The 25,021-nt window shown below is 47.0% G+C and overlaps 1 protein-coding gene across 3 annotated transcripts in view; it reads left to right on the forward strand.

Moving 5' to 3' along the window:
• LOC119975763 (mediator of RNA polymerase II transcription subunit 12-like protein) overlaps positions 1-25,021 on the forward strand; it is a 640,706-nt gene that overhangs the window by 506,601 nt on the left and 109,084 nt on the right. For 2 of the 3 annotated variants that reach the window (XM_038815591.1, XM_038815593.1), the window contains exons 22-27: positions 7,526-7,753; positions 9,176-9,317; positions 11,404-11,524; positions 17,481-17,582; positions 20,240-20,353; positions 20,891-21,108. In XM_038815591.1, coding sequence (XP_038671519.1) covers positions 7,526-7,753; positions 9,176-9,317; positions 11,404-11,524; positions 17,481-17,582; positions 20,240-20,353; positions 20,891-21,108 — 925 coding nt within the window. The remainder of the gene's footprint in view (positions 1-7,525; positions 7,754-9,175; positions 9,318-11,403; positions 11,525-17,480; positions 17,583-20,239; positions 20,354-20,890; positions 21,109-25,021) is intronic. The other variant, XM_038815592.1, reaches the window with a different exon arrangement.

A 25,021-nucleotide genomic window follows, 5' to 3' on the forward strand; every position in this document is an offset into this window, starting at 1 on the left:
TAGGGGGGAAGTGAGGGCTTAAGTGGGTCGGCGCAGACTCAATGGGCCGAATGACGTCCTTCTGCACTGTATGAACATACAGTGCAGAAGGAGGTCATTCGGCCCATTGAGTCTGCACTGACCCACTTAAGCCCTCATTTCCCCCCCTATCCCCTTAACCCAATAACCCCATCTAACCTTTTTGGACACTAAGGGCAATTTAGCATGGCCAATCCACCTAACCTGCACGTCTTTGGACTGTGGGAGGAAACCGGAGCACCCGGAGGAAACCCACGCAGACACGGGAAGAACGTGCAGACTCCGCACAGACAGTGACACAGCAGGGAATCGAACCTGGGACCCTGGCGCTGTGAAGCCAAAATGCTAACCACTGTGCTACCGTGCTGCCCTTAAAAGAAAACCCTCCTTCGACAAACAGTTAATCATAACCCTTTGTGATTAATTTTAAAAGGGTCCCTGGTCTGTGGCACACCTTTGTGAAGAATCACAATGAATTGATCACCATTAATGTGCTAATTGAAGCCTCTCTCCATCGGCTCTGATTGGGACATCCAAATTTCCCATCTTTCCTTTTCTGGTGGACCCAGAAATTCTAGGGAATCTTCTGAAAATGTTCAAGCAACATGTTGCAGCTGTGATATTCTCGTGTTGTGGTAGTGTGTATTTTCAAGCTGTGTGTATTAATGCAAGTCTGCGGACTCCCGTCTAACATTTTGGATTGGAGACATGAGGCCAGCACAACTCGGGACAGTGTGACTTCGAAACAGTTTCAAAACAATGCTCTGCAGTTCTCTTGTTCCCACAGGTCATATTTCTCATTCTCCTAAGACCTTTAGTTCTGCCTTTGAAAGCAAGCTTGCATCCCGATTGTTTTAAGTCTTTTTTTACGTTACCGCCATCTAGTTATTTGCACACCAGATGTTGTCTGAAGGGAGCCAGAAATCTCCCTCTGCTATTTTGGAATTGACTACTACAAACAAGATTAGGGGAATGATCTAGGGTGAACTGTCTGCTAAGGATCACAATCCCTCCCCTCTCCCTCTCCACATTCCCTATCCCCCTCCTATCTCCCTCTAGACCCTCTCCCCCCCCCCACTGCTTTCTCTTACTCCTCCCTCTCTTACGACCCCTCTCTCATGCTCCCCTCTCTCACTTCCACCTCTCTCGCTTTTCCCCTCCGTCACGTTACCTCCTCTAACTTTCATTCTTGTTTTTCCTTTCTCGCTCTTTTCCTCTCTTGTTTTTTTCCCTCTGCTTGCCTACCCCCCCCACACACTCTTTCGCCTCCATTCATTCTTTACCCCCACTCGCACCTTTCCCCCACTTGTATTTTCCCTCATTCGCTCTTTCCCCCAATTCTCTCTTTTCTCCCCTCACTGTTTCCTCCCCTCGCTGTTTCCTCCCCTCGCTGTTTCCTCCCCGCGCTGTTTCTTCCACATTGCTGTTTCCCCCCCTCGCTCTTTCCTCCCCTCGCTGTTTCCTCCCCACGCTGTTTCCTCCCCTCGCTGTTTCCTCCCCTCGCTGTTTCCTCCCCGCGCTGTTTCTTCCACATCGCTGTTTCGTCCCCTCGCTGTTTCCTCCCCTCGCTGTTTCCTCCCCTCGCTGTTTCCTCCCCTCGCTGTTTCCTCCCCTCGCTGTTTCCTCCCCTCGCTGTTTCCTCCCCTCGCTGTTTCCTCCCCGCGCTGTTTCTTCCACATCGCTGTTTCGTCCCCTCGCTGTTTCCTCCCCTCGCTGTTTCCTCCCCTCGCTGTTTCCTCCCCTCGCTGTTTCCTCCCCTCGCTGTTTCCTCCCCTCGCTGTTTCCTCCCCTCGCTGTTTCCTCCCCGCGCTGTTTCTTCCACATCGCTGTTTCGTCCCCTCGCTGTTTCCTCCCCTCGCTGTTTCCTCCCCTCGCTGTTTCCTCCCCACGCTGTTTCCTCCCCACGCTGTTTCCTCCCCTCGCTGTTTCCTCCCCTCGCTGTTTCCTCCCCTCGCTGTTTCCTCCCCTCGCTGTTTCCTCCCCTCGCTGTTTCCTCCACATCGCTGTTTCCTCCCCTCGCTGTTTCCTCCCCTCGCTGTTTCCTCCCCTCGCTGTTTCCTCCCCTCGCTGTTTCCTCCCCTCGCTGTTTCCTCCCCTCGCTGTTTCCTCCCCTCGCTGTTTCCTCGCCTCGCTGTTTCCTCCCCTCGCTGTTTCCTCGCCTCGCTGTTTCCTCCCCTCGCTGTTTCCTCCCCTCGCTGTTTCTTCCACATCGCTGTTTCCTCCCCTCGCTGTTTCCTCCCCTCGCTGTTTCCTCCCCTCGCTGTTTCCCCCCCTTGCCCTTTCCTTCCCAAGCTCTTTCCCCTTGCTCATTTCCACCTTGCTCTCCCCCCCCCCCCCTCCCCGCTCACTCTTTAACCCCTATAATTTTTTCTCTCTCTCTCTCACTCATTTCTTCTCCCCTGCCCTTTTCCATTGTGGGGGCAAGCATATTTTGCATTCATCTTTCATCTGAGAAATCACACCGAGATCAGCATCAAGGAATCCAGATATGAATCTCTGGCCTATATCTCCAGGTTACAGTTCATTGAGATACCAGCCTTCCACATTGTGAGGTCAACTTTTCTTATAGTTTTTTGAATTATGTTGGGCTTGAACATCTTAAGATCCTGGATGCAGGCAGGGTTTCTGATCACTCAAGTCCTTTCACCACGGTGAAGTAAGAAAGTTCTAACCTCTTATTGTCCACCTTCTGCAACACCCCAAGGCAGGGCTTCCCAATCCATGGGTCAGAAACTCTGGTGTGCACCTTCAAGTGACCCCATGCAGTACAGGATCACAATTGGAAGATCAGTTAGTGGAGGAGGGAGGTCATACCAGCGATTGGAGGAATGTTCCTGAACATTGGTGCACTGCCCCTCTATTGTGGGGCTGAACAGGCTGAGGGGGAACTTTGATATTTAGCGGCAACTTGCAGCTCACACCATGGACAATTTTTATTTAAGCAGAGCTTAGGCCCAGCGAGTAAGAAGACACTTTCACAAAATAGTTCACATTTTAAAAACACAAGCTTTCTTACGTTTGAAATTTGTTTGAGTTTTAATAATTAAATATTGAAGATTATTATTCTGCTGTTTTGTTTTATCTTTGAGGTGGGGTGGGCGCCCACCACCTTTCTCGCCCCTGGGGCGCCCACCACCTTTCTCGCCCCTGGGGCGCCCACCACCTTTCCCGCCTCTGGGGTCACCCCAAACCTGCCATTGTTTTGATGCACAATAATGGAAGGGAGAGAGAGAGAGCTTTCATTTCCCCTGACCTTTCAGTCTGGTCTGTTTGCCGCTACCTCACTCCTTTGCAGCCCTGTGACGTCCGTGCAGAAAAACATTTTTCTTTCACATGTTGTGGCTGTCGCTGGCTGGGCCAGCACTTATGGGCCATCCCCGATTGCCCTTCAGACGTTGGTGGTGGTGATCTGTCTTCCCGAACCGCTGCAGCCTGTGTGGCGAGCATCCGCTGTGCCGTGAGAAGCAAAATTCCAGAGTGAAGAGAAAGAAGCAATGTAGTTTCAATGTAGTTATACGCCAGTTGTTCCCTCAAACTCCCTTTGCTTTTGGGAACATCCACCAATAAATTGCCTTTTCTCATGATCACATTTGCAGCAAAAGACAAAATCACTCGGGATAATACATCTGGAAAAGGATGTGTGTTTATTTAAAAGTGGGATAAAGAAAAAGGAAGCGGAGCCTCACTTCCTCCCTGTAGGGATTTAAATTGCCCTATTTGCTGAGAAGAAAATATTAACTTTGGCACGTTACCTCCTGTCACATGTACTGTGTCCACTTTTGCCGTGTATTATTATGTGAAAGTACCAGCATTTCAGACATTTAGTAGACGTTAATTACCATACAGAATGTAACACGGATCTCCTAATTTTTTCGTCAAACTAGCGATACTTTATGACGTGATTTGTCACAGTTAGCTTTGTACCCGCTGTAATTGCAATATTGAATTAAGGAGCATTTCAAAATTTACAACACTTACTGGAGGGGATTGAACAAATGAACTGAAAATGTATCTATTTTTTCCCCAATTAAGGGGCAATTTAACATGGCTAATCCACCTATCCTGCACATCTTTGGGTTGTGGGAGTGAGACCCGCTCAGACACGGGGAGAATGTGCAAACTCCACACGGACAGTGACCCGGGGCTGGGATCAAACCCGGATCCTCAGCGGCATGAGGCAGCAGTGCTAAACACCGCGCCACTGTTCCGCCCTGAAAGTTTATTTTTCAAGTCACTTTATTTATTTTACATTTAATTAAAAGAATAAGGACTTGAACAGAGTAAATATAAACTGATGCTTACTGAGCATTGTGTTCAATCATACAGATGTTTCAATATAATTCCCCCTCTTTCCATATCTCATTTTTAAAAAAAGTACTTAGAAGAGAAGCTGTAGTTTGTTACCCCGCAGACATGGACTAAAGGTTTTTGAAGAGCCAGTGGTTCCCGATCTGTGGCTGAATGGTTGGCCGTGAACCCGCGCGAGGGACACAAGTGACTTTTGTAGCCCCTTGGCTGTTGTGACTTCCGCCATGTCGGAAAATTCCCCGCCTCCGAGAGCTGCTAATCAATCAATGTCCGGCAGCTCTCCAGTTCCAGCAGTGCTACTGGGAGCTGTGGTCACTACTGGGACTGCTGCAGTCTCAAACAAAGAGCAGCAATAGAGGCCAGGTTCAAAGATGAGTCAGGGCAGTTTCACCAGGGCCAGTCAGACAGACCTCGCGAGGCAGCCAGGAAGGGAGGTGACAATCACAAGAGGTCTGGTGCCAGCAAGTGGGAGTGGGAATCCCTCTTTGGTGGGACCCTTGTTGGGCGCAGCGTGGAGAGACCCAGCCCGCAACCAGACCAGCAGTGTTTTCATGAGATTAAAACGATCAAGGTAAGATGAAGTAAGGGTAATGGCATGTTCCTGCTCCTTCAGTGACATAATTTGACATTGACAAAATTATTTTCTGCGTTCATAAGTGAAGTTATTCTCTGTAATATCACTAATATCGGGAATGATGAGCATCCCATAAGAATGCCTTGGCATATCTGTGCCACAGAGATTAGGAGCAATTTCCTCTGGTCGTTAGGTGTTGCACACATAAAGGTTACGGCAGGATTTTTTTTTCTGATTGTTGTTTCTATTTGGAATCACAAACACTATTTCTAAATTTATGGATGACATGAAATTTGTGGGGATAGGGGTTGCTCGATGATGGTGTTGTCAATGCTGAGGAGGTGTGCAAAAACTATGGGGCAACATTAATAAACTTTCAGATTGGGCAAATAAGTGGCAGATGAAGTTTAACACAGATAAATGTGAGGTTGAGGTTGCACATTTTGGGAGGACATAAGAACATAAGAACTAGGAGCAGGAGTAGGCCATCTGGCCCCTCGGGCCTGCTCCGCCATTCAATGTGATCATGGCTGATCTTTTGTGGACTCAGCTCCACTTTCCGGCCCGAACACCATAACCCTTAATCCCTTTATTCTTCAAAAAACTATCTACCTTTACCTTAAAAACATTTAATGAAGGAGCCTCAACTGCTTCACTGGGCAAGGAATTCCATAGATTCACAACCTTTTGGGTGAAGAAGTTCCTCCTAAACTCAGTCCTAAATCTACTTTCCCTTATTTTGAGGCTATGTCACTTGTGTCACTTGTTACTTGAAAGAATAGGATGGATAGAGGAACTAAGTGATCTTGGAGTAGAAATACATCAATTTCAAACTTGCACCAGAAGTTATCAAGACGGCAAAAGAAACAAATAAATCACTAGGTTTTATTTCAATAGGGGTAGAAATGAAAAGCAGGGAAGTTATGCTCAACCTGTTTTGAACCTTGTCTAGACCAGAGTGTGCAGTTCTTGCCATATTAGAATACAGGACAAGGTGCAGAGAAGACCGGTGATACCAGAAATGAGTGTGTGCGCATATCAGGAAAAGGTGGTTAGGCTGCGTCTCAGGGAAAAAGATGGCTGAGGGATGACCTAATAGACCTTCAAAATTATGAAATGTTTTGATAGAGTGGATAGAGAGCGATTGTTGCCTGTTTTGGGGAAGCGCATAACTAGGCTGACAATATAAGATGGTCACCAAGAAAAGTTGAATAGGGACTCTGGGGTTGTTGCCTTGCCGGTAACCTTGAAGAACCCCGAGCAGATTAACCAGTGAGGTGGCCAGTAACTGGAGGAAAGATGCTGACGTGGCCTGCCTGCCAAAGCATAACAGAAAGCAATGTCCTTCTCTCCCTACATTGCAAATTGGGTTTGCCTTAAGCCTGTCTTGTGATTCAAACAAACAACGCCAAAAATCTTTCAATAAATTTGCATGAAATGTTAATGCATCATGTACTAAGTTGAACACTAAAGTCAGTGGGAGAGATATGCAGTTTCGTAAAAGGTTGAACAAATTTAAAGCTAAGGTGCAGTCTGACATATGTGAGAGATGCATAATGATGCCAGCAATTTGAAATCACGTGCAATGCATTTGTCCTGAAATTGTGGGTAAAATTAAATAGTTAAATGACATGATTATACAAGCTCATAGTTCAAAAAAAAGCCACCTGAAATAAAATTAATCAGAAACAAATTCTGATCCCAAATGGAAATAACCTGACAGATCCTTGGCCATGTGCTGTGCATAATTGGATGCCAAAACATAATTTCTAGTCACAAGTGAATGCTGTATAGAAACAGTGTCCACATGGGTTCTTAATGTTAACTTTTGGGTGATGGTTTGAAGCAGAAGATATTTAATGCCCCTTTTGACCAAGACCTCCATTGAAGAGAGTGTAAAATGGGCAGCCAATTCAATGTTTTACACCAAGACCCGGGTTAAGATCACCTTCTTTGAGATTTGTCGGAGCTCGATTTCAAATATATTTGAATTGGTACCAGAAAGCATCTCAACCAGTCATAGTTTCCATGTAGCACCAGCATCACTAAATTCTCCCATCTAGGGCTGCAGGGTTTCCTGAGAATCCTGCTGGTGAAAGTGCCGTTTAATGGAAACCTCTGAGCCAGCCATCACAAGAGTCAAGCCTGTGCTGAAAACCTTGAATCCGCTCTCCCAGCCGTCCCAGTGAGATAACTTTCTTGCTTGGTCCTTGCTTTGCTATTTGACACTGAAGCCCATATGAATTGAGTGAGCAATCGAGAGGATGAACTAAAGAGTTTTCTCTTGTTCCATTCAAAGCCATGGACCACTCTTGAGGCCTCTCCAGGTCCAATTGGGGAAGAGTAATTTGTTCAACTTTTAAGCACCTCAAAATAAGTTTATTTGCTGCTGCTCTGTTTCCTCCCCCCCATGACAAGCCATTCTGTTTGTTCATGGATTTAAGTTCCACCAAAGGGCGTTAAAAATCTCAACTTTTTCTTTCTTTGCCCATTTCCTACTGTATGGTTTCAGTACTAAATGCTTGTAGCAATTTTCAGGCAGTGCGTGGCGGTAGCTCGTATTGGAATATCGACCTATCCACATGTGTAACGTTAATGTAATGAGATGTGTTTTCTTATCCTCAGTAGCGCCTGTTCAAAGGTTAAGCAGACCATTTATAGCAACGTGCAGCCCTCCAACTCCAACCTGCTGTGGGATCCAGACTTCATGTTGGATTTCATTGAGAACCCTTCGGCTCACAACGTCAACTACTCCATGCTGGGGAAGATCCTGAGCGATAATGCAGCCAACCGCTACAGCTTTGTGTGCAATGCACTCATGAACGTGTGCATGGGACATCAGGACACTGACAGGTAGAGGTCACCAAGGTGATGTGAGAACCTAATAAAAGGGGGAGCGGAATGGCGCATTTACGTAGCGCACACACCCTTTCCGTTGCCGGGGCCCTTGATTCAAACCGGACTAATGGAAATGCCTTTTCTATGCAGTAGATTTGAAAGCTCTGAAACCAGTTACCATGCTGACAGTGTTTAACGTGCTTTGGGCAAAGTACCTGGGACAGTGGGATTGGCTTTGGATTGCCCTGTCGGGAGTAAGATGGGCCAGTTTGTCACTGCCTTCTGAGACCTCTGCGATTGTTTGCGACATGTTAGTGGATATTTAATGAGTAAAGATTTTTTTCTTAACTTTGGAACTAGTAATCGGTGCAAAATCTGATGCATAAATGTTCCACATCACACAGCAGTTAACCCAGGTTCTGGGCGGCAAAGCTTGTTGAAAACCATGCACCATCGTCCCACCTCGTTAATGCTCCAGATTAAATTAGCAGCATGTGCTGATGTTCAAACTGACTCAGCCTAATAATCGCAGAAGCGCACAGGCGAGAAGGAGACCATTCAGCCCATGATGCCTGTGCCAGCCAGTAGGTTGAAAGAATTATCCAGTTGGGCCTGCTCACCTAATTTTTCCCCATAGCCCTGGATTTTTTTCCTTTCCAAGTACATCTGTAATTTTCTTTTGCATGTTTTTCATAAATCTGCTCCGCCACGCTTTCAGGCTGACTTGTAGCATAGAAATAATACTTCTCATCTCATCTCATCAGTGGTTCTTTTGCCAATTACCTGATGCCTAAGTGTCCTCTGATTTGTGATTCCCTTGCAAGTCGAAACATTTTCTTCTAATTTACCTGTCGGATAATTTATAATTTTGAAGATCACTACCAAGTTTCACCACAACCTTCACTGCTCCGATCTTTAGTACCTTCCAGGGTCCCATCATTCAGAGCATAATCCTTTGCCTTATTAGCTCTCCTCTCCATTTAGTATGTTCTTATGTGCTACAAAGCATCTTGGTCTACAGCCCTGTAGGTAACAGCACCTCAAGCTTGATGGCTCGAATGGCCCCCTTCTGCACTGTAGAGATTCTATGTGCATCTAAACATAGAACTGGTGTTCTTGATTAATTAGGGGATATCCTGATTAATAAGGGGATCAGGGGTTACAGGGAGAAGGAACATATCAGCCATGATCGAATGTCAGAGCAGACTCGATGGGCCGAATGGCCTAATTCTGCTCCTATATCTTATGGCATTCTGATACGCCCATAAATGTTCCTGAGGTAAAGGTATTGATAATTTCCTTATCATTTAAAATGTAAAATGAGTTATTTTAGTATCTTAAAAGGGAAAATTATTTTCTAACTATCTCAATAAAAATATCTGTACCAAATAACTCTAACATCCTTTTTCTGTTTTTTTGCTGTCTTCTGTTTTACAGAATCAATGATATAGCTAATCTCTGTGCTGAGCTGACAGCATGCTGCACTGTACTAAGTTCTGAATGGCTTGGTGTTCTGAAGGCTCTTTGCTGCTCCTCAAACCATGTCTGGGGATTCAATGATCTGCTCTGCAGTGTCGATGTAAGTTCACATTGCGTTAATCTCTCTGTTTTCAGGTGACATTCTAGCAGAACAGATGCCACTGGGTCCTGTTAATTGAGGCAGCTCAATTAGCACACAGTGCATAAGGTAGTTATGGGTGGCACGGTGGTACAGTGGTTAGCATTGCTGCCTCACAACCCCAGGGACCTGGATTTATTCCCGCTTTGGATGCATCTAGACAGATATATGAACGGGCGGGGAACAGAGGGAAGTAGATCCTTGGAAAATAGGCGACAGGTTTAGATAAAGGATCTGGATCGGCGCAGGCTGGGAGGGCCGAAGGGCCTGTTCCTGTGCTGTAATTTTCTTTGTCTTTGTTCCTTGTTGACTGTCTGTGTGGAGTTTGCACGTTCTCCCCTTGTGTGCGTGGGTTTCCTCCGGATGCTTCGGTTTCTTCCCACAGTTGCAAAGATATGCAGGTTAGGTGGATTGGCCATGCTAAATTAGAGCCCAAAGATTTGAAGGTGAGGACTGCTTCTGGGGATAGGGCGGGGAGTGCGCCTACGTAGGGTACTCTTTCGGAGGGCTGGTACAGACTCGATGAGGTGAATGGCCTCCTTCTGCAATGTCGGGATTCTATGGATTTTATGGATAGTTGAAACTGCATCAGGAACTGTGGATCTCTTCCAATAAATCAGCTCCTTCCCTTTAGTGATTGCTTCAAAACCAACATTGACATTTAATTATATGGAATTAATTTGATCTTCAGCATTTCTGAACAATTCACAAAGGCTATAATTTTTTTTTTTTTTTTTTATAAATTTAGATTACCCAATTATTTTTTCCAATTAAGGGGCAATTTAGCGTGGCCAATCCACCTACACTGCACATTTTTGGGTTGTGGGGGCGAAACCCACGCAGACACGGGGAGAATGTGCAAACTCCACACGGACAGTGACCCAGAGCCGGGATCGAACCTGGGACCTCAGCGCCGTGAGGCGGTTGTGCTAACCACTAGGCCACCGTGCTGCCCACAAAGGCTATATTTACTTCCATTCGATGATGGGAACAAAAAATTCAAGGGGTGACAATGCACTTTACACTCACTGACTTTTTTCATTGAACATAAATAAACAATAGGAAATGACCCTGTGATAGTGGAACTTGCTTCCACAGCAATGTTCCTGATATTGAGTCACACTATTATTCATTTCTGCATATTCAATTTCTAGGAAGGACAAAGCCTCCGTATTTTGTGATCAGCACCTCAGCCATCACCTTAAACACTCACTGCGTCCACTACCTGTGCATAATGGTAGCAGTGTGTGCCGTGCTGACGGGCATCTCCCAAATCAGCCACCTTCAGCGCCTAGCAGGGCAAGGGCAGAAGGCATGTGGGAACGACCGCACTTAGAAATTCCTCTCGAAGCCACACACCATCCTGGCTGAGAACCATGTCACTGTTCCTTCACTGTCACTGGGTCAAAAAGCTGGAACTCCCTTCCTACCATCACGGTGGGTGTACCTACACCAGCAGCTCAGGAAAGCAGCTCACCGCTACCTTCTCCAGGGCAATTCGAGATGGACAACACATGCTGCCCCAGCCAGCGACACTCCCCTCCCGTAAAAGAATAGGAGTGAATTTACTTTTAAGTTTCTTTTAAAATGTAAATTAGGTCCTTGCGACTTACAGAAATTTTATTAGCATTCTGAAGTCGATTTTCGAAGAAGTGATGAACAAGTCTTGATGTCTGCCACTGTTCATACATCGGGTTCTCTCTCATTCAACGGTGGTGCTGTGAGAAAATGCTGAGCAGAGAAGTCAGGGAGGGGGAGCAAACCAGAATGGAGGTGTAGACACTGAGCTACCCTAACATGTGTTGTGGTTGACATCAGTGCGAGTGCAGGTAGACGATGGGACAGCTGAGGAGTCCTAACAAATTAGCATGACACATTTGGAAACCCGCTTGCAAAAAGGAGTTATTCTCTCCCTCTTTTCCATCCTCCCGTCATCAAGAAATGTTGTTGGGATCTTTACCTAAACACGCCCTATCATTAACAATGTATGTGTTCATTTTTGCAAGTCACTGGTTGCTGTTTTACTTCCTTTTTAATCTCCTGGTAGGTGAGTGATCTCTCTTTCCATGACTCTTTGGCTACATTTATCGCCGTCCTGATTGCACGTCAGTGTTTCTCGCTGGAGGATGTGGTTCAGCACGTGGCACTCCCCTCGCTTCTAGCAGCAGGTAAGGAGGTCTGACCGTATCGTTGCACCCCACTCTTCATTTCCCACCCTACATGTGGGGCGGCACGGTAGCACAGTGGTTAGCACATCTGCTTCATAGCTTCAGGGTCCCAGGTTTGATTCCCGGCTTGGGTCACTGTCTGTGAGGAGTCTGCACGTTCTCCGCGTGTCTGTGTGGGTTTCCTCTGGGTTCTCTGGGTCCCACAGTCCAAAGATGTGCAGATTAGGTGGATTGGCCATGCTAAATTGCCCTTAGGTAAGGTTACAGGTTTACAAGCATAGGGTGGAGGTGTGGGTTTCAATGGGGTGCTCGTTCCAGGAGCTGGTGCCGACTCAATGGGCCGAATGGCCTCCTTCTGCACTGTAAATTCTATGACTCAGTTTCATGATGTTTTGTGCTTCGCAAAGTGAGGGAGTGGGGAAAACATTTCCCCATTTTGAGTGCACTCAGGTAGGTGGTGCAGCTTCCTCTTCTCAGCCTCAACAGTGGGGCCAACATTCTTAAGCCCATGGTGTGTGGTTCCCTAAGGACCATTGGCCTCCCATGCCAATGCCCCCACTCCCTCCCCCTTTGCTTATCCATGTTCAGCCCCATGGTGACATCTGACTCTACCTCTCTACAATCGCCTCACAATGACTTCAGTGCTGCCAGGCTGCTGGGCCCCATCTTGGATGATGTTTATGGTTTTCTTTGGCTACACACTGGGCACAATCACCACCGACAACAAACAATAGCTTCTCCTTCCTGAGTCATTTATCTGTCAAATCAGCAATCTCTGTCTCCTGTTTGATCCTGACTGGAATTCCTGACTCCACATCATCTTCCTCACTTCCAACGTCCATGGGCATAACATGACCTGCTGTGATCATGTAAATAGTAATGTATGCAACCTCCAACCAGCAGGTGGCAGGAGAGAACAACCACGTGACACTGTTACCTCAGGCAATCTGGAGATAGTCGCTGTAGTGGATAGTCATATTTGTAGTAGCTTGAGGGCAGCACGGTTGCATAGTGGTTAGCATTGTTGCTTCACGGCGCTGAGGTCCCAGGTTCGAGCCCGGCTCTGGATCACTGTCCGTGTGGAGTTTGCACATTCTCCCCGTGTTTGCGTGGGTTTCACCTCCACAACCCAAAGATGTGCAGGGTAGGTGGATTGGCCACACTAAATTGTCCCTTAATTGGAGAAAATGAATTGGGTAGTCTAAATTTAAAAAAAAAAAAAAGTATTTGTATTAGCTCTTGGATAATTTATTCTAGTTAGTAGTTTTGGATATTTTTCTCATGTTTATCTGACCCACGTAATTGTTTTACAATCAACATTTAACGCGTCAAGAACTAGACATTCTCTCGTGCGTGATTCCTACGGGCTAAGCACCGGAACGTAACACTTGCCACCACCTCTACCTCCACCTAACTGTGACCCACCCCTTACTCTAAACCTATTTACCCTCTGATGAAAGGTCACAAACCAGAAATTCAGTTTCTCTCTCCACCTGTCCAACCTGCTGAGTATCGCCAGCGTATCCTGTTTTTATTTCAGATTTCCTGCATCTGCAGTATTCTGCGTTTCCATTATCCCAGTGCTTTCCTGCCTGCCCTCCTATTCTCCACACTCCATTGGGGATGGTGGTGGCACAGAGGTGATATGACTGGGCTCCTAACCCAGAGGCTCAGGCTAAGGATCTGGGATCACAGTTTCAAATCCCACCACGGAATTTAAATTTGACAAATAAATCTGTAATTGAAATGACAGAATCATAGAATTTATAGTATCGAAGAAGGCTATTCAGCCCATCGAATCTGCACCTGCCCTTGGAAAGAGCATCCCACCCAAGCCCACACCACCACCCCATACCCGCAACCCAGTAACCCCACCTAACTTTTGTACGCTGAGCGAAATTTAGCATGGCCAATCCACCTACCTGCATATGTTTAGACTGTGGGAGGAAACCGGGGCACCCGGAAGAAACTCAGACGACACAGGAAGAATGTGCAAACTCCACATAGACAGTCACCCGAGGTCAGAATTGAACCCGGATCCCTGGAGCCGTGGCCTTTTGTTTAAATTCTTCCATGGCTAGATATCTAAAAATCTCTCCCCATAGTCATCATTTCACCACATCCCGCCCATCTCAATCTTCCCGTTCCTCAGACTTTTATCCCTTCCTCTCACCCTAATCCCACCAATCCTACTCTTTATTCAACTTTTGGTGGTTATGCTTCAACCATCTAGACCCCTTACTCTCTAATTTAATCGTCACCTCCATCTCCTCCTTTAAGACTTTCCTCAAATGCATCTTTGACCGAACCTGGGCTTGACATCTATTGTTTAGTAGTTTCTGGCTAGCTTCGGCAGCCTTTATAACTTTGTTTGGAACTGCAAACACACCAAATATTCACCACGCACATTTGTAACAGTCTGCATAGCAACAAGAGAAATTGCCATCTGAATGTGCCTCAACCCAAACTGCGAAAAGCAACCCCTCCCCCACACTGCACCAGTGCCACGTTTCCACTTACCACACCAAATTTGCAACAGCCACTAAATTAGCAGCTCTGCTGTGGGCAGAGCTTGGTCTGCTTTAATAAAGCCAATGATTTAGCCCAGCGTGCCAAACCAGCCCAGAGAGTGGAGACTTCTGCCTCGTTGATTTCGGCGTGATTCAAAACCATGGGCGGGATTCTCCGACCCCCCGCCGGGTCGGAGAATCGCCCAGGGCCGGCTTCAATCCCGCCCCGCTGTGTCCCGAATTCTCTGGCACCCGAGATTCGGCAGGGGCGGGAATCGAGCCGCGCCAGTCGGCGAGGCCCCCGCGGCGATTCTCCGGCACGCGATGAGCCGCAGTCACGCCGCTGACAAGGCTCTCCCGCCGGCGTGAATCAAACAACCTACCTGACCGGCGGGATTGACGGCGCGGGCGGGCGCCGGGGTCCTGGGGGGGGGGGTCGCGGGGTGATTTGACCCCGGGGGTGCCCCCACGGTGGCCTGGCCCACAATCGAGGCCCACCGATCGCTGGGCGGGCCTGTGCCGTGGGGGCACTCTTTTTCTTCCTCCTTCGTCATGGTCTTCACCATGGCGGAAGCAGAAGAGACCCCCCTCCCTTGCGCATGCGCCGGTATGACGTCAGCAGCCACTGACCCGCAGCTACCCGCCGGGTAGGGGAGAATCCCAGCCCATGTCTCAAATGAAATGAGTCTTTTAACTGAATCAGATTTTAAGAGGCTCCTCGGACCGTACAAAATTAGAAGAACCCGCTAACCTTGAGTTTTGTGGGGGGTGGGGGAGCGATTCTCCAAATTGGAGATTAAGGGCGCGATTCTCCGAAATGGAGACTAAATGTTCGCGCCGTCGTGAACGCCGTAATGTTTCACGACGGCGGCAAACGGGTGCGGGGATGACCGATTCTGGCTCCCACAGGGGGCCAGCACGGCGCTGGAGCGGTTCACCCCGCTCCAGCCTCCGTTCCCGGTACCAAACATGCACCGTGCCAACCCACCCATCGGTGGCCCCCCCGGTGAAGGAGCACTTTTCCCTGACCCACAGGCAGCCCCCCAACCGTTCGCGCAGAGTTCCCACCGGCAACGACCAGGGGTGAATGCCACCGGCGGGACTCTGCTTTTTCTGCGCGGCCGCTTGGCCCATCCGGGCCGGAGAATCAGCAGCACTGCCGATTCCAGCAGCCCGCGGACGGTGCTGCGTCAAACGCGCCCGCGCAAATGGAGCCTATTCTCCGCACCTCGGAGAATCGTGCGCTGGTGACATGGCGCGGTTGCGGTGATTCTTGGACTGGCGCGTAGCTTGGAGAATCGCGCCCGTGATCTCTTCTGATCATCAAGAAAACAGAAATGTGCTTTTTTTTGGGTAGGGGTGCGGGTGGTGTGTGGGGGGAGTAAGGGGGAAGGGAAGGGTGGAGAAGACTGATTCATAGTTGTCGCACAGCTGAATTGTGAGGATTGTTGAGAAAAACAGGCACTCTTCACCCTGCAAAGGAAATGGATAAGAGAGAACCTTGTAGAAATATTGAGGGATAGAAAATAAAACCTGACGTCAAGAAAAAGAGGCCTTCAAATAAAGTTTTTTTTTTTTTTTAGAAATTTCGAGTACCCAATTCATTTTTTTCCAATTAAGGGGCAATTTACCTGACCAATCCACCTACCCTGCACATCTTTGGGATGTGGGTGCGAAACTCACGCAAACACAGGGAGAATTTGCAAACTCCACATGGACAGTGACCTAGAGCCGGGATCGAACCTGGGACCATGGCGCCGTGAGGCTGCAATGCTAACCACTGTGCCACTGTGCTTCCCTTCAAAGAAAGTTGAGGACTAATAATGTTGGGGGGAGTTAGAAATGACATGTGGGAGAGTTCTGGTCATCATGATGAGCAAACCACAACGGTTCTCCCTGGTAGTCAACAGGACCTACAGGATGCTGTAGATTCTATGGGAACGTTAACAGCTTGATGATGGGACTGAAAAGGGAAATCACACATTGCGTTAGGTTTTTGTAGGTTCTAATGACTCTCGCCATGCCTTAGTCCAAACTTGCTCTCGAGCACTTGTTGCAGTACTCAAATAACAACTTGGATTCATCTATCTGCCTAAACATTTCAATCTTAAACACTGCTGAGTTTCAATGAATTAGAGTAAAATGAATTGTTCTGAAGTGATTTGTTATGTTGGAAAAACACAAAATCTGATCTGTACACAGGAAGATCCCACAAGCAGCAGTAAAGTGAGATTGAAGGAAGCCTGCTGGGGGACTTCCCTGCCCTTTTATGGAATTTTTACATCCACTTAAGATGTCAAACCAAGCATCTGTTCCATGACCTATTCAAAGGACACACATGAAATAGGTGGAGGGGTAGACCTGTCGAGACCTGTCAATATGCTCAAGGATGATGTAAGGGCACGCGGTAGCACAAGTGGATAGCACTGTGGCTTCACAGCGTCAGGGTCCCAGGTTCGATTCCCCGCTGGATCCACTGTCTGTGCGGAGTCTGCACATTCTCCCCGTGTCTGCATGTGTTTCCTCCGGGTGTTCCGGTTTCCTCCCACAGTCCAAAGACGTGCAGGTTAGGTGGATTGGCCATGATAAATTGCCCTGAGTGACCAAAAAGGTTAGGAGGGGTTATTGGGTTACGGGGATCGAGTGGAAGAGAGGGCTTAAGTGGGTTGGTGCAGACTGGATGGGCCAAATGGCCTCCTTCTGCACTGTATGTTCTATGTAAGGCTTCAACTCCACTTCCATGTTCATTCCCCGTGTTCCTTAATTCCCTGAGAGACCAAAAATCTCTCTATCCATCTCGTACCAAAGCAGTGGGCTCTCAGAGTTGCATTGGAGTGTCAACTGCATAACCTACAACCTCCTGACTCAGAAAAGAGCTACCAAGCTATCATTTTTAAAAAAACAAATTTTTGAGTACCCAATTATATTTTTTCCGATGAAGTTCCAATTTAGCGTGGCAAATCGACCTACCCTGCAACATCTTTTTGGGTTGTGGGGGTGGGACCCACGCAGACATGGGGCGAATGTACAAAGTCCACATGGACAGTGACCCAGAGCCGGGATCGAAGCTGGGTACTCGGCGCCGTGAGGCAGCAGTGCCAACCACTGCGCCACCATGCCGCCCTTGCCGAGCTATCATTTGATACTTTATTATCCATCGGCTATTGAAGACATTTTTGGTGAAAATATTATTCTATTTAAAACTCAAATAGTTGGTGAGTATCGATGTCCACTCATTTTTCTTATGAACTTATTCATGTATTGCTTGCACAAGCTGCATTGACCAAGGGGAGTTTGAAGTCTGTTTAGTTTGTATGCCAAGAAATGTTTTCCAACTTGGAGGTTTGTGCAAGAGGGGCAGAGGAAAACTGCTGTCTTTGGTGTTGAAAGCTGATTATTTTTCCTGTGAGATATTTATAACCTCTTTGAGTCTATGTTTCCTGCAGCATGCGGTGATCCAGATGCAGAACCCGGAGCCAGGATGACATGCAGACTTTTGCTGCACTTGTTCAGAACACCACAAGTCAGCCCTTTCCCCCAGACTAATGGTAAGTTTCTGCTGATGGCCTTGTTCCCCTTTTTAAGTTTTGGTATGAGGAAAAAGCTGTCTTTATCCAAATTACTAAGAGGGTTGACCCATTGACCAATTTCACAGTTGGATAGACTAACATCAGTAAAGTATGTGTACATTAATGAATTTTTTTTTTTGGCGAATCGTGCACACGACATTTCAAATTCAATGTTGAGCATTGATAATAAACAGAACAACCCCCCCCCCCCCCCCCCCCCCCCCCCCCCCGCCCCCCCCCACACACACACACACACACACACACACACAGAACTGAACTTCAAGGTAAGCTGAGTTATTGAGGTGATGGGGGAAGGCAGATGAATGGAATGATAAGCAATGTGGGGTAATATATCGGTACGGCGATAATCAGGAAAGCTAATAGAATATTTCCATTTATTGTCAGGAGAATTGATCACGAAAGTAGGGAGGTTATGCTTCCGTTGTACAGGGCATTGGTGAGACCACATCTGGAGTATTGTGTACAGTGTTGGTCTCCTTATTTAAGGAAGGATGCGAATGCGTTAGAAGCAGTTCGGAGAAGGATACGAGGAATAGAATGTTGCCTTATGAAGAAAGGTTGGAGAGGTTAGGTTTGTATCCACTAGAGGTGATTTCAGCGAAATCTTTAAGATCCTGAGGGGTACTGACAGGATGGATGTGGCGAGGATGTTTCCTTTTGTCAGAGAATCTGAAACCAGGGGTCACTGTTTAAAAATAAGGGTCACTCATTTAAGACCGAGATAAGGAGCATATTTCTCTCTTGAGGGTTGTGAGTCTCTGGAATCCTCTTCTTCAAAAGGTAGTGGAAGCAGAACCTTTAAATATTTTAAAGTATGGCTGCACATAATTCTCCCGGTTTAAGTTCCTCGGGGAATTTAATACAAAGGTAGGGAGGTAATGCTTCAATTGTACAGGACACCGGTGATAAGATCACATCTGGAGTACTATGTACAATATTAGTTGCTCAGTTAAGGAAGGATCTTATTGAATAGTGGAGCAGGCTTGAGGGGCCGAATGGCCTACTCCTGCTCCTAGTCCATTGTTCATAGTAAATACCCTAGTGATTGCTTCCTGCTTCTGTCAATGTGCATCCGCTAAAAGATGGGCAAGGATGGCTCAGGATGATTAAACTTCACTCCCTTTCTTTCTATGTAGGGAAGAGGCTTCATCATAACAGTACGATTAACATCAGCAGTTCATCTCATAGACGCCAGCTCTTTGAAAGGGCTGTGCAGTCAGTCCCATTCCTCTAGTTTATCCCCATAGCCCGGCAAAATTTTCCCTTCAAGCATTTATCAAGTTCCCTTTTGGAAGTTGCAGTTCAATCTGAATTCCACCAGCCTTTTAGGCAGTGCGTTGCGAATCTTAACAACTTCCTGTGAAATGAAGATGGGGCCAGTGAGTTTAATACTCTTTACAATTCTCTATTTGTCTCAGTATTGGGCCGCATCAACTAAAAATGTATACGATACTGTTAAAGCACCATCGTACTTGAGAGTGACATTTTAACGTTGCTTCAATGTAACTGGAATTGTGCGATTAAACCCTTTTGCTGTTCACAGTGTAAGGTTTTGGGTTTGGGAGCCATGATACTTGAGTTAGATGGTCAAATATGTTTAAGTAATTTTAAGATGGTTTATTGAAAATGATATAGTTTAGATATCATACATAGTGAAAGACAGGAAAAGCTGAGAGTGGTTCGCTGGTCCCAGATAACAAACGGATGGTTGGCACAGAATGCATTGATCTCAGTAGCTTGTGATAGCAGAATTCTACTCTCCAGTCGAAACGCTGGCCATCGCTTCCCTCAGTCTTCCTCCATCTTTCCTGCTCTATCTTCCTTGTGAAGAAGGCAGCTGCCTGACTAGCATTGCCACCTTGGGAAGAACTGCCCACTGTCTCCGAGCACTCGATAATATCATTTATTTCTGGGGGCTGGTTGTTGACGCTATGTCAGTCATTTGTTTGGACCTTTCTGACTTATACAGGACAGGCAGCCAAGATGCCAGACCTCCCTGCTGTCCATTGCCAAGCTCGAGGTCACTTTGTAGTTTGCCTCATGCTGAGGGTCATTAGCGAGATAAAGGTAGTACCCAGGATGCCAGTAGACTTCCTGCTATCAGTTCAGGAATGTTAGCGGAGTCTTAAATGTGGGGAGTGCAATCATAGAATCATAGAATTTACAGTGCAGAAGGAGGCTGCACCGGCTCTTGGAAAGAGCACCCTACCCAAGGTCAACAACTCCACCCTATCCCCATAACCCAGTAACCCCACCCAACACTAAGGCCAATTTTGGAGACTAAGGGCAATTTATCATGGCCAATCCACCTAACCCGCACATCTTCGGACTGTGGGAGGAAACCGGAGCACCCGGAGGAAACCCACGCACACACGGGGAGGATGTGCAGACTCCGCACAGACAGTGACCCAAGCCGGAATCGAACCTGGGACCCTGGAGCTGTGAAGCGATTGTGCTATCCACAATGCTGCAGTGCTGCCAATCTTTGTCACCTTTCTATTTATCATGTCTGATCCCTGGCTCCTGGGCCTTGTTTATGTATTTTTCAGAGAGCGTGCAAAGTAATAGTTCTTTAAAAAAAAACATTTCTTCAAGGTCTTTATTTCTTACAACAGGTAAATCTGCTCCTGGAATACGCTCATCCTGTGACCGCCATCTTTTAGCTGCCGCACATACCAGTATAGAAGTGGGGGCTGTGTTTGCAGTTCTGAAGGCAATTCTGATGCTAGGTAAGATACGTCAAATGAAGGGAGCTTTATCAATCTAGAATATTTTAAAAGATTTAGATTGAAAGAGTTTTACACCAAGTAAGATTAATTGGCTAAGGCAACATGTTGAATACTGTGATCCTGGCTGGCACACAGAACAGAGGTTCCAGGTTCTATCCCTGGTCTTCAGCTTAACTCGGCCAGACCAGCAGTTAAGATGCTTCAACACCCCAGCACTATAAAGAGTCATAAATTGAGCTGGGTCTATGCTCCACATCATTCTCCCATGGCTCTTGGACGAAAGTGTTTGGATGGATCATGCAATCACAGAATTGAGCCCATCCAAGTGCCACATTCTGCCAGCACTTGCAGCCGAACCTTCCCCATCTGGCGAGTGGCTGTTTGAGTGAGGCATCAGTGAGCTTGCGGCCTATGCACCTGCAGCCCAGCCGCAGATGGTAACTTCAGGAAGAGATTACGACAGAAGGGATCTCACCCTGTCGAAAGGTTTTACAGGGTGGGGTTGAATACAAATGACTGTGTTGTGCTCATGTCTAGGTGATGCTGAATTGGGCAGCAATAATGTTAATTCCTCCAACACTGATGACTTCACTGTGACCAGTCTGCTGGCTCCCATCAGTATCCTCGATGACATCACTGAAGACGATGTTCTGACTTCCACCAAAAACCCCAAATCAATCAAGCGCACTGTTTCCATAGAAACGGCCAACCTGAGTGAATATGCCAGGTTTGTGCTTAGGACCATCTGTCAGCAGGTAAGAATTGACACTGAGAAAATAATTTATTGTACAAGTGATAAAACCTAGTCAATAAAGTGTTAACCATCATTTTGAAGATCTCTTGTGATGACAAAGTCTTCAGAATACAAGAAAAACTGGCAATATGTATTTAATGCCTGGAAATATTGCTTTCGAAACTAACAGCTTCCAAACCATGAATATTACCTTTTGTAGTTACTACATTTCGATGAACCTGAGTTTTTCCAGCATTGGGCTCTTCCAGAATAGAACTAGGTAAAGTTGCCTTGCAGTAGAATCTTTACTCAGAAATATGGTGCATTAGAAAGACATTTGTTACCGTCTTGCCTCTCTCCGGGGTGGAATTCTGCAGCAACATTGTGGCGCATGCGGAGTCTTCAAAAGTCAAAAGTTGCTCACAATCCTTGAGAAGCATTTCGATGAGCACTTGAAATGCGACAGCATGCATGACTACGGACCAAGTGCTGGAAAATGGCATTAGAATAGTTAGGTGCTTAATGGCCGAAGGTCCTTTTTCTCTGCGCTGTTATGCCCTGTGACTTACACAGGACCATAAAATCTGGCGGCCTAAATTTCACGCCTGGATTTTGGCAATGATTATATATTTTGTTACTTACTCTTATGATATAGATGTCAATCGGAAGGAAGTCTTAATAATCTTCATTATTGTCACAAGTAGGCTTACATCAACGTTGCAATGACGTTACAGTGTACCCAAACACTCTGGCGCTGGTTTGGGTACACTGAGGGAGAATTCAGAATGTCCAAATTACCTAACAGCATGTCTTTCGGCTCTTGTGGGAAGAAGCCCAAACAGACTAGGGGAGAACATGCAGACTCTGCACAGACAGTGACCCAAGCTGGGAATCGAACCTGGGATCTGTGATGATATGCATCACTGTAAATACACAAGGGGTTAATGTAGATACACTAGGACTAAATAAACACTAGATGGCGCACCAGAGACATCATGACACACAGACATTCAACCAATAGGTCAGTAAGATAGGACATGACCAATGGGCAGTCAAGACACCCAGAAGTGACACTATCACAAGGGGGCAACCCATATAAAAGGACCGGGCACACATGCTCTTTCTCTTTTCCATAGGCGACACTTAGAGCAAACTGGTTAGTTAGACTGAGTTACTACAGCAAGATTAGCAGGAGAGTTGAACTCAAGTAGGAGAATTGTTAACTGTTCAATAAATGTGATGAACCTATCTCCAAGTCTGAAGCTTCCTTTGTCAGAGCATACATCAAGGAAGCAGCACATGCTACATGAGGAAGCATAACACATCATGGTACTAGTAGTACCCTGTTGAATCTACATAGTTCAACTCAAGATCCGTGACTACCAGCAACAGCACCGAGGCAAGATGTTCGAGATTCCGGTTGCTCAGCAGCTTAGGTACCACGGCAATCTCAGTGCAAACTGGCGTGCATTCAGGCAGAGATTCGAGATCTACCTGGTAGCGTCCGACCTAGATGGCGTGGCGGATGCAGAGAAAATAAAGCTTCTGCTCACCATTGCGGGTGCAAGTGCAGCAGAAATCTTCAAGACCTTCAAATACTCAAAAGGCCAAGACAACAGAGACTTGCAGACAGTCCTGGACAAGTTTGAAGAATACTGCGAGGAAGACACAAGCGAGAACGGTAAATGAGGCGCCAATACTCACCACGAGGCTAAGATAGGCCTGCAAATGCAGAAAACGGCAGTTTTGATTGGCAGCCATCTAACGAAAGGAGCTGCACATGCACAGTTGCGCAAAGAGCGCAAAGTAAAGGAAAATCGATCTATTCGAAAGTATAAACCAGGAAAACACAATTCTTTCACCTGGAACGATAGCACAATGCCTGAACATCGATCCGTAGCTGGAAGTAACCTCCGCAGAATCCTGCAACAAGCAGTGAGCACCGCCCAAAGAAATGATTTGGTCCTTGAAGACTACGACTCAGACGTTGATTATTTCTTTGGACATCGCGAGCACAATGACAGCTCCGACACTAAAAGTGATGATATGGTCCGTGAAGACTGCAACTCAGAAGATGATTTCATCATTGGACGTGGCGACCTCGGTCCCAAATCCGAACCGCAACGAGATGTGTTGCACAGTGAAGAAACCGACACAGACATGGACGAGTTCTTCGGATTTGACGATCCTCAGCCCAGCACGGACGACATCCTAACCCAGAAGTACAGGATTCTGCTGCGGCCTGACGCCAAGAGACAGAGAGCGATACAAGCCCACGGAGAGCGGTCTGACACCAAGAGACAGAGAGCGGTACAAGCCCACGGAGAACGGTCTGACACCAAGAGACAGAGAGCGGTACAAGCCCACGGAGAACGGTCTGACACCAAGAGACAGAGAGCGGTACAAGCCCACAGAGAGTGGCCTGACGCCACAGCAGTGGTCCACGCACCACGAAGAGACCCCGACTCCGCACAGAGGGTGGTCCACGCACCACAAACAGTCCCTGACTCTGCACAGAAAGCGATGGCGGACTCCACAGCGAGACCACAGCATTACTCCACACAGGGAACAATGCCAGACTCTGCAGAGAGAGCAATACAAGCCTCCACAGCGAGCTCATTGACAGACTCCACGATGGAAGCAACACAAGACTCCAGAGCGCAGTCCTTGCATGAACAAGACCATGAAGGACTAGCAACCTTATCTGAGCAACCAGCAGCAGACGATGCAAGTCTGCCACCCTCAAGTGCACAGCAAGATGTCTATGACAGTCTACCACACTCACGTGAACAACACAAAGACTATGACAGTCGAGCCAGATTATTTGCGCCGCAAGAAGAACACTCTGACAGTCTACCCAGCTCATCTAACTGACAAGAAGACACTGAAGGTCTACCCACTGTATGTGCGACAAGTGACAAAGGCTTCACAATTCCCATACAAGGTGTGCGGCATGACAGCGAGACTGACTGTTCTCCGCTAGTGTGTACAGAGGCACTCGACAATCAAAGTGAGGCTACTAGTGACTCCAGTGACACCACGTTAATTCAAACCTCATCCACTCGAGCCTCTCCACAAGAAAATGCATTCCTGTAAGTTTTGACTCCAGATGGGGAGCATCGACAAGCCAAAGATGATTCAAGTCAACCGGACATGACTCCAGACGGGGAGCATCGAGGAATCAGAGACGGCATGCTCAATGAAACAGCAGATGCCACAAAGGGCACTGACACAAGTAACTTTGTGAAGGGCTCGAATTCTCCACTCGGTGTGGTCATTGAGCGCAACAAACACAACAACAAAACCTACGAAAACCACAACAAACACAACAACAAGGGGTTAATGTAGATACACTAGGACTAAATAAACACTAGAGGGAGCACCAGAGACATCATGATACACAGACATTCAACCAATAGGTCAGTAAGATAGGACATGACCAATGGGCAGTCAAGACACCCAGAGGTGACACTACCACAAGGGGGCAACCCATATAAAAGGACAGGGCACACATGCTCTTTCTCTTTTCCATAGGCGACACTTAGAGCAGACTGGTTAGTTAGACTGAGCTACTATAGCAAAATTAGCAGGAGAGTCGATCTCAAGTAGGAGAATTGTTAACTGTTCAATAAATGTGTTAAACCTATCTCCAAGTCTGAACCTTCCTTTGTCAGAGCATACATCAAGGAAGCAGCTTATGCTACATAAAGAAGCATAACGTGACAGGATCCTGGCGCTGTGAAGCAACAGCACTAACCACTGTGCCACCCTTTATTGTCCATCTGTAGAAACCCTTGAGAAGGTGGTGATGAGCCGCCTTCTCGAACTGTTGCCACTTCTGTTGTGCTGTTTAGGAGGGGGGGGGGGGGGTTCTAGGATTTTCTTACGTTTTTCAACAGTTGCAATTAAATTGCTAGTCAGTTTCTCTCCTGCCC

The sequence above is a fragment of the Scyliorhinus canicula genome, chromosome 13, assembly GCF_902713615.1.
Source record: "Scyliorhinus canicula chromosome 13, sScyCan1.1, whole genome shotgun sequence".
In the NCBI taxonomy this organism is placed as follows: Eukaryota; Metazoa; Chordata; class Chondrichthyes; order Carcharhiniformes; family Scyliorhinidae; genus Scyliorhinus; species Scyliorhinus canicula.